The 10,615-nt window shown below is 35.5% G+C and overlaps 1 protein-coding gene across 1 annotated transcript in view; it reads right to left on the bottom strand.

Moving 5' to 3' along the window:
* Positions 1 to 4,464: 4,464 nt before the first annotated feature.
* Positions 4,465 to 10,615, bottom strand: part of LOC113232180 — a 29,355-nt gene continuing 23,204 nt past the window's right edge. The window contains exons 14-17 of the mRNA XM_026466821.1: positions 8,828 to 8,971; positions 7,932 to 8,074; positions 6,753 to 6,855; positions 4,465 to 5,280 (exon numbers count right to left, since the gene is read on the bottom strand). Of these exons, the coding sequence (XP_026322606.1) occupies positions 4,975 to 5,280; positions 6,753 to 6,855; positions 7,932 to 8,074; positions 8,828 to 8,971 (696 nt within the window). The 3' untranslated portion in view covers positions 4,465 to 4,974. The remainder of the gene's footprint in view (positions 5,281 to 6,752; positions 6,856 to 7,931; positions 8,075 to 8,827; positions 8,972 to 10,615) is intronic.

Here is a 10,615-nt window from a genome sequence, read left to right as displayed (position 1 = left end):
GACTTTTTTTCTATTTCCCCCTTTTTTATTATTATAAAAAAGCTTATAATGTTAAATTAAAAAGCTACTACTCTACGTAAATAATCCTTTTATCCATTTATCTATACTTATTATTTACATAAATAAAATGAATGTTTAATTAAAAAAAAAATGTTTATTTGTATTCTAGATGTTTGTGATTATTTAAGTTTTTTTATCAGTGTTGCTATTTTTAAAAGCAAAGTGCCATTCTATGCTAAACTAATATCAGAATGACATTATTTAATGCAATAATAATTTAAAATATACATGGATTTCTAAGGATGTTACAGTATTCCCTATCTAAGTTGCCTGAGTGTCATTTTTCTATATTATACCTGTGACTACAGAAGAACTTCTTTCCCAATTCACGTGTGATGAATCGGGAATATTATTATAAAGAATATCAACAACTTTGACAGATATCTAACATAAGAAGTTGAATATAGAGCCACCAATTTATCTGTGATGCGATAGGTGTCGCTAGTGTTTACTCGTAACATAACGGAGAGTTCAATTGTGCTTCGTAAACTATGTACTTCATTTCGTTCGTTGTAATTATTCGTCTTTATGCCATATCACAGGTAAGTTGGGAGTACTTTAAATTGTAAATTGAACTGAAAATTATGTAAGAAGCAATTTCCAACAGACAGCATACGTCGTCACAGGCGACTGGGTAAAATAATTCACAATTTTTAACTGACTTCGAATGTATTTTCAGTGAACAAATTTCAACGATTCTTTTTTTTTGTTAGAAATGGGGTACCTCAGTCACATTTAAATTTGAAGAAAATATTCCACCTCTAAGGGTGGCAAATCAGGGGATGAATCCGGTTTACAGGATTGCCACATTTCCATTATTTCAATAAAACTTAGCACGTAGATGGTAATTCCACAAATTTTTGAGCTCAGTGTTTGTTTTATAAAAAAGTTATTTATGTATGGTAAATTATACAGCGCCCTATAGGTCACAAATAAGTAACATTTTGCATACAAATATTTTACCATCAGGTTATTTGCGGTCGCTTGCAACAACCACTAATGTAAACTCATAGAAGTACCCAGGTGTAACCCACCGTAATGCAAATAACGTGGCGGTATAATTGTGAAACGGTAATAATTCCCAATTCATACAAATATGGGTGAAAAGGGACAAATAACTATCAATTTAGATCACGTTCATTAACAATTTTTGTCAACAGATTGAGCAGTTTTATCTAAATTAACAGTAATTCTTCTAACAACTCCCTTTAATTGCATTGAAAAGTAAAGCATAAATTTTTCAATTCTGACGTTAGGAAGCTGTGTTTTTAGATGTGCGAACTGATTTAGAAGATCACTAATAGGAGTTCGGCACCAAAATTCGGTACTTTGAAATTTTTTAAGGTACTGCAAATCGCATTTTGATATAAGACAATACATACATATACATAATACAACTACATATTATACGGAGTAGAATTATACGTCGCTGAAAAAAAAAACGAATACCAACATTTTTGTCAAAGACCATTTAACAATGGATAGGTACTTGTAAAATATACCTAATTACGATCTCTAGTGACAAAAAGATTAGTATCCCTTCCGTTAAGTTTGCTATAACAAAATTAAGCCATGCAAATTGTGAAAAAATTAAACTTTATTTACTTTTCAGTTATACACTTACATCCATGATTGTCCACGACAATGATTATTTTATAATGATTTTTTTTTCATACATCTCGGTCACAAAAAAAATCGTCAATACCACTTTAAACTTTTTTTAATTTTTACAACATTTACTGAAATAAACAATATGGTATCTACATTTCTGTGTCATCATGACAAGTCTATTTTTATACAAAACCGTGTTTTTTTTTTCATTCTCAATTATTGACAAAACATTTTATTTAAATTATAATATTACATAAAGGAGAAGGAATTTTACTAATACGCCAATGTTTTGTCAGTAATAGGCTTACAAGAGTTAACTGTCAAACGTAACATTTATTTGTCAACATGACGTTCTGTCAAACAGCCCCGATGTATGACGTAAGTCAAATGACAAACAATTGGACCGTTTCACGATTTACAACTCGCCCAACGTGGCACATCGGCCAACGTTGGTCAACTACGTACTGGCCAACCACATGTCGATACTTAATTTTAAGGTGACATTTCCGTTGACATAGACAAAAAGTCAGTTATTTTTAATGAAAGAAGATATCCGTCCTCATAGACAATTTGTAACGTAGCTGTTTAATGTGAACTATTAATAAAATTAATTTACGTAAATGAAAATGGAAATAAATTAATTTGCTACTCCGTGAACCCAGTGGAGGTTAATCATGCAAAACAGCCGCCGTTAGGTTTTTCTTTCATGCACTTATTTTACCACACAAGCGCAACCACAGTAACAAATCGATGGGTTACTTTCTCAACCACGTATCTTATATAATACTTTGTTGATTGTCCGTCTCTCGGCCGAGGAATGAGCTCGCTTTAGAAATTGGCATTGAATGGACGAACTATTTGAAACTATTCACCTACCGTCCTACCTAGGTCTACCGTTCTTCGATTGACTAGTTGAATTCGTCAACTATAGTACAACTCGTGGACGGCCAAATGGAGAATCCACGCTTTAATCAACGCTCTACGCGTCGAGACGACGCGCGAACTTAATCGAATTATAAGTAAACTTGTGTAGACAAAATATTTCGAACATTAAATTTAGTAATCGTTAACTTGATATTTGAATATGTGCGATAAAATAGGCTAGTTATGCTATTTATGTAGAAAAATGACGACGGCGTAGTTAATTCGTAAATGCAAGAGAGAAGGTTATAAGCGATTTGAAACCCGGAAAAGACTGTTTAATTTCCAATATAAGGGTGCATATTCTCAAAACCTAGACAGTTGATTGATCGACTAGTTGACGAATTTAACTAGTTGATCGACTAGTTGCCCGTCGACGGTGAACTGTTTCGTTTAGTTAAGCGAAAACGCGTCAACGATCCATCTCCATCCCTGAACGGTAGGTCAAATTTCTGTGGCTCTAGTGAAAAGGGGTACAAGTCAAAAAAGCCAACTATACAAGGAGACGCGAAAAACACTTAAAGCTTAATATGATATGAAGCGTTAAGTGTTTTTCGCGTTTCCTTGTTGTTGGCATTTTTCACTTGTACCCCTTTTCACACAGATTTTTTTTTTTTTTTTTTTTTTTATACCTGACAGGCAAATGACTCCACTCCACCTGATGTATACCCAACTACCCCTACTATTGTCATCGTTAACATTCAATTGTTCATTCATTATTACGTGTGTGTGTGTCCTAGCCGGCTTCGGTTACAGCGACTGCCATTGTTTAGAAAGAGAGCTACGGTTGTTTGCTCTTTCACGTTTATTTGGCTACAATGGCCAATCTTATTGGTAAACATTCGCAAACAGTGGCGACACATAAAGACACCCTCAACACAAACAGACACAATAAAAGATGGCGCAGGTGTCTTAGCCTTGTCTGCTCCTCAAATTGTGTCAACTGAGTTTTCACAAAGTGCCTCCACCCAGAACGGCAACTCGATTGCAACTCCCACCTCGACGGGTCAATGTTGCAACTTTTAATGTGTCTCATTTATTATACATACCTATTAATTACTTATGTACTTCATTATGGCATTGAAAAGAACAACCTGGCTTATTTTTGAGCTGTCAATTTGTATCCTTACAAGGGTGACCATCGCGCACACTAAATCTATCGTAGCACCATAGTCGGTAGACAATTTTTCCTACTCTTTTTCCTATTTGCGCAAATGCTAAGCGTGCTGGCCCCGTTTCTTATCTACTATTACCCGTGTAATCTGCCTTAAGATGGACCAAAAAAATTACAATCAGTAAAAATTGTACCACACCTTCGGAAATTCAGCCCATTTATTTCAAAGGTTCAATTTTACATTGTCGCATAGCGAAATGGAAGCGTATTTTTGTAAAGAAATTGTACATAGTATCATAAACGTAATGGCAACTTACAAACGGGTGTCTACTCCCGTCCAACATCCGTCTGAAACAATTATTATCAAATAACTAATTCTCGGCCAAGCAAAAGACAAGTGCCTTTTCATATGGTCGAGTATTACTTATTTGACAGTGGTGATTCTCGGACTAGTGTTCACTACCTAATTTCCGTGCAATTTTCATTACTTCAGTGTTCGGTTTTTTATCGTGCAATATTATTTAATATTCGAGTACTATATCGCGATACTTGAATGTTTCAATAATAAAAATTGCAACGGAAATTATATTATTATTATTTTGTGTATATATTCTAATAATGTATGTATTTGATATTATTGTTTATATATTTACTTTATTGATGAATAGTGTATTTATTTATAACCACTTTCATTACAAGATAATCTTTGGTTGCACCCCCTCCCCCCTATTGCAACTGTTAAATTTCTATCCTAAGGTTACCTGGAAGAAATTGCTCCTTAGCAATATGGCCGCCTGTTGTACATTATCTTACTCTGTGATATATTACTGTTCTGTTTTGTCATTGTGCAATAAAGAATATTTAATTAATTCTTTTCATTCATTAGACCGATAATGACCGATTGTAATTGTTTCGGACGGACGGATTAGATACGATACGGTAATTCCGGGAATTCCCGGGACAGTGCAAGAATAGTTGACATGGTTTTTGGCTCGTATCTATATACTTTACATAATTGACATGAAAGTTCATATATTACTGCTAAAAGTTCCGCGGCAAAGTAAATTGAACATAATTTGCGAGAGAGGCTCATTGAATTTCAGTAAGTGTGGCGCCATGATTACGTATTAAATAAAGAAAATAAGTTTTATGCTATCACAAGTGAAATGTCACCTTAAACTTTACTGACAGCTCACAAAAACGTTTGTCATACAACAGCCAATCCATTCGCACATATTGGCCAAACGCAGCCAATATCAAAGCAAATATCAACACAAATGTTTGACCAATTGTTCTGACACGTCCATTTTGGTGATATCAGAGAAATCTACAGCTGGTTTACCTCGTTGTAAAATTTCGATTGTTGTTCTTGAATCTAATTGCTTCAAGTGTTGGATTAATCGAGCCTCGGATATCGGGTGTATCGGTTTTGATACTGTTAGAGTTGTGTTCTTCAACGCCCGCGCAAGTGTTTTAAGGAATTTCGACCATTGTCGCTCGTTTGATGTTGGCTCGGGGGTGTTTACTAGCGCCGATGCTTTTTCTATTAATGCGCATACGCAGCTTAGGGTTAACTGGAAAAGAACACATAAAATAAGTAAACTCCATCGCTGAGTAAATGCCTCCACTATAGTGTCTTTTTGAAGACGACATAAAATAACATTTGCAGGGTTGCCACTTTTCGTAAAATTTTTAAATAGTCATGTGGTTGTCGATATTTTTATCGATAAATTGAGAAATAGGTAAAATGTTGCCAAAAATGTCTGAATTGTGGATCTTATGACGTTGTAATGATTACTAATGGCGTGCTTAAAATATGAAATATTTAATTCCTTACTTGTAGGCCAACTGTCAAAATAAGAATAAAGAATTATTCTAATTTTGACAGTTGGCATACAAGTAACGAATTAAATATTTACATTTCATAATATACATATACATGTAATAAGAACACGCCGATTTGATATCTATGTTGAATTAAAATAGTGCGTCGCTCCATGTAATGTTTATAGGATTTACAATTTTAAGGAAATGGTCATAAGAACTATTGGATAATAATAATATAGTGTCATATTTAGGAGTAACGTAACTTCAAAAGCAAATATTAAGAGTTAGCCTGTATAATGGCATAATGATGTGTGTGAAGTTCTCAATCCGCTTTGGAAATCTCAAGCCTTCCCACAACAGTAAGACTATATACGTCATCAACTCATTTATATATCCCACCGCTGGCCACGGACCTCCTTTCAGGCGAGGATTTAGGCCATAGTTCGCCAAGGCCATGGTAAATTTCAAATATATAACCAGAAATAGAGACGAAATGTCATTTAATTTGTTTAAAAATTATTTTGCCAAATCATTACGGTGACAACTGCGGTCTGATTGGTCCAGAATTCGTCAAAACAATTGACAGGTATCGTCAATTGTTTCACTTCAAATCGACCAGTTTAACTTGACGAAAATTGTAATAATTACATATTTAATTACCGATGAAATGTGATTCCGTTTGTTTTGTAATTAGATGTTTTGCTGTTTTTCTCACAGCACCGAATCGAATGGCACCGATTGTTAGAGATATTATCTTTATTACAATAAATACAAAAAAATTTTTAAATATACGGAGACGTACATACAGGTCAGTTGTTGGCGATGTACTATTTCAGTTTTCTAATTTGTGATTTCAGCGCAAACGAGAGGCTCATTATATAAGGCCCATTTGCCTGATGACTTACCATGGAAGGCCCTTATTTCGTCTCTATTTCTGGTTATATACTCGATGATTCCGATAAACTCAGAGGTGCGAGTCTGGATTTGAATCCATGGCTTCTGCTTGAGGCAGTAGGTCAAAACATTAGGCTGCCATAGTTGTAAATAAAAAGCGCACATAGTTCAATAACATTTGCTGTTTAGATTAAAATACAGTGTGATCAGTTTGACGTCACATATAAAAATAACGCCGCTGTCCTAAAAAAACAAAGCTTCAAAGTGCGTAACTTGATTGTACAGCCTTGCAAAAAGCCCGTGATTAATGGTGAACTGTACTTACAGGTGTGGTAAGCGCGTAGGGCGTCCTCGCAGGATCGAAAGCTTCTGACAGTAAGCTGCAGGATTCGAGTATCGCTGACCACCCTGACGTGTTCTGAATGTATCTGTTTAAAAAATACCTTTTTTTATAAAAAAAAAATCAAACCCAAAAGTGTGGAATCTTCTATTTAATTTTCATTGAAGTCGGTTAACGGAAAGTAGGTGAAATTCAATGAATCGGATTCATCCCCTAATTTGCCATCCCTAGCGATGGCATAATTTCTTCAAATTTGAATGGGACCACTATTGAGGTACCCCTATTCCAACATAAAAGAAAACAAAGAAAAACACTGTAATATCCAAAACAGCATTTTAAGGAAAGCTGCGTAGAGGATTTTTGGTTTATTTTTTTTGTAACTTTTGAGGTAAATAAATAACACAAAAATATTTAAGTTGCGTTGTACATTAGGTATTAAAGAAATCTATCCAGCGATTAGAATTTTACTTTGGAAAATAAGATATTTCTATTGGAAAAACTAATAACTTCCTTTGCTCTTGATAACAGCTGAAAGATTCTCGTTATGAAATTACAAAACACTATATATACTCGTATGTACTGTAGCCTTGCAGTGTTTTGGTTGACACAATAGTTAAGAGCTACTACATCGATACCTCGAATGAACACTACACCTTAATTTTTGGGCTTGTTCTGTTTCTATTTTGTTTTTGCTTTTTTATTTAATTTTTTCACAAAATAGGTTTTTTTTCGAACAAAATTCCATTAGCATGTAAATAAATATGGCTGTTTATAAAAATAACAGAAAATGTGCAAAAAATAAGGTTGGCATAGGGGTTCATTGGAGGTATCAAACGTTAGAAAGATATAAACAAACATAATTTAAATAATCTCAGTACAGGGTACTAAAAAACCGACCTCAAACCTCACTCATCCCCCCAGTTTGCCACCTTTAGAGGTGAAATATTTTCTTCAAAATTAAATGGGACCACTATTAAGGTACCCTCTTTCCAACAAAAAAAGAATCACGAAAATCAGTTCACAAATACCGGAGTTATCGCGTGACACACGTACAAAAAAAACAGTCGAATTGAGAACCTCCTCCTTTTTCGAAGTCGGTTAAAAATAAGTAGCCAGAGATGAAGAATGCAGCAACTCGCGGAGGGTGGGAGAGCGGCCACTGACCTGCGGTAGTGCGGCGCCAGCGCGGCCAGCCCCGAGGCGTCGCGGCGCGCGGCGGCGGGCAGCGCGCGCAGCAGGCGCTGCCACAGCGCGCGCACGCGCGAGTGCGCGGCCGGCACGCGCGTCAGGAAGCGCGCCACCAGCGCCTGCGGGACAAGCGCTGATTATTGCGCGGACGCCCCTTTCCGACATTGCGTTACACGGGCGGTTATCAACGAGATATTTCTTCAACTATACAAGTGTGTGCGAGCGTGAAAGTTTGTATGGAGAACCAATAAAACTATGAAAATTAGTTTAGTAAAGTAGGAGACACGAGGACCTTATTCTACGTAGACGAAGACGTCTGCCAGTTAAAAATATAGATCTAAAAGCGTTAGATAGTACAGCAACAATTTTAAAGTTTATTTTCGGTTAATTCAAAATGTTTTGTAAAAAGTCATGGAACAAATCGACCCCTCCCACGTAAAGTATCGTATGTCGAAATTGCCAAGTTTACAGGGGAGCGTTTTAAAGTTCTGAATTCACGAAACAGGTAGTAAGTAGTTTCACCAGCACCCTTACCCTTCAAAACCGGAAAACACATTACTGCTTGGCGGCAGAAACAGGTAAGGTGGCAGTACTTCCCTGGACGAACTCTTTCACAAGAAGCTAGAGCTAAAGAATCTTGTGAATTATTTTTTAAGCAACAGTAGACTGTTGCTTAAAAAATACGAACGAAGCCACATTCAAAGCAAATATTCTTCTTCAATATCCATTTAACATGACATTGCCGACTTAATCGACCAGCAACAGTTTGTCGAGTAACGAATTGTATTTTTGAAAATAAAAACAAAATCTATAGCATTATAAAAAAATATTATAAATTGAAAAGAGTAAAATTTCAGTTTATTTTCACTTACCCGTCCCTTTCTAACAGCTAGCACCTGATGAAGCTTGTCCTGGTGGAGTAGTCCAGAAAACAACCTTCCTATTAGTTCTTCTTTGTCTTCGTCTAAAAGGTTTTTGACTGGCGCCGGTTTCGTCCCTACAGCTAGGTTTACTACCTATAAAAACAATAGAAATTTAACATCTTGGTATTGAAAAAGAACGCACCGAAATTATGCAATAGAATTTTGATTAACACAACAAAATTTTTTGACGTATCCTGCCAGGGTCGCCATGTGATGTTGGGATAAAATTATAATACTTATTGGTCGGTAGTTGAATTTATTGTCTGAAACTACAATTTGATTCACATATATAATAATAATTAAATAATAATATAAATAACTGCGAAACATACGTCTTTAACGTTCTTGTTACATGGACATAAAGATTCTACCGGATGCCGAGGTGCCGGGTTCGAGTCCCGGTAGGACCAATTCGGGAAATTAACTTTTCTAACTTGGTTCTGGTCTGGGTGTTTCAGGTAGTGCCCCAAAGCGAATTCCTTCTGGTACTCATGGTACAGATAATGCCCTAGTGTGAGACCAGGCAATTAGTTATGTTTATCTGGCACTTTATGATAATAACTAGGAATATCCGGTAACTATCATGTATCCGGACTAATTTTACTATCCGGCCGGATACCGGATAGTAGAACAATATCCGGCCGGATACCGGATAGTAGAACAATATCCGGCCGGATACCGGATGTTCCGGATGTGGATGTGGACTGGGAAAAAATCCCAATCAGTATCTGTTTATTACTTGTAACTGTAAAGAATGATCTGTAAATTTAATGCTCAAATTTCAAGGCAAGGCAAATTATGGAGACCAGTTTTTCTGCATTTAGTAGCAAAAGTCGTTTCCGTTTATTTTCATAAACGAGACCAGCTTCAGAGGACAGCTTTTCGCTATAAACTCTTTCAAGCTTTGGTCAATTTAGATACAGCTTGACATTACCAGACCACTAAATGAAAAGATCGCAATCTCGATCGATTCGTATAAACAATATGTACCGACAATTATGGAACGTGTAAATAAATTTAGAATTTTTTTTTCAGCAATACTGGTATCAAGTTTTAGATTAGTTAGATCACAAACAACAAATTAACGACATCAAATGAAAAACAAATGTTTTTTTTTTGCATTCGGCACAACAAAGAAACAGCACTAAAATATTTGAGAGACATTAAAATATTGCCATATTGTTGACATTTTTCACTTTTGACATTTTTCTGTTGTGTATTTGATTGTATTATCGAATAAATTTATCCTTTCAACAAAATACCAGTGACTACATATCAAATCGTCAATGTGAAAGTGCATTCATTCTCTAATCGATCAATCACTACGATGCGCGCTGTAAATCGGTCGCGACATGTTTGCGACAGTGGGCCAAATATCCGGCGGCCGGATATTCGGCAGTCCGGCCTAGTTGCTCGCCGGATGTCCGGTAGATTCAGATTCATTTATTTCTCAAATATATCATTTTAGTATAAATTGCATCACATGTCAAAGTATAAGAAATTATATTGAGATCGTCAGACAAAAAGGAAAATTATAAGAAAAGCACACAATGATTAGAAAATTAACAATTCATTATATAATATTGTTGTCATTAAATTACATATCAAATATCATTCTCCATCAAGGATCGCCATAAGTTGATAACAATTATACAAGAATATGTTAATGTGGTAAAAATTAGAATAAAAATAGAAAATACTCAATTCGAGAGTATAAAGGATTTTTCAAGACAAGGT

The sequence above is a fragment of the Hyposmocoma kahamanoa genome, unplaced genomic scaffold (genome assembly GCF_003589595.1).
Source record: "Hyposmocoma kahamanoa isolate Upper Pololo Valley unplaced genomic scaffold, ASM358959v1 67, whole genome shotgun sequence".
NCBI classification, from domain to species: domain Eukaryota; kingdom Metazoa; phylum Arthropoda; class Insecta; order Lepidoptera; family Cosmopterigidae; genus Hyposmocoma; species Hyposmocoma kahamanoa.
This window is presented reverse-complemented; position numbering and strand designations above follow the sequence as displayed.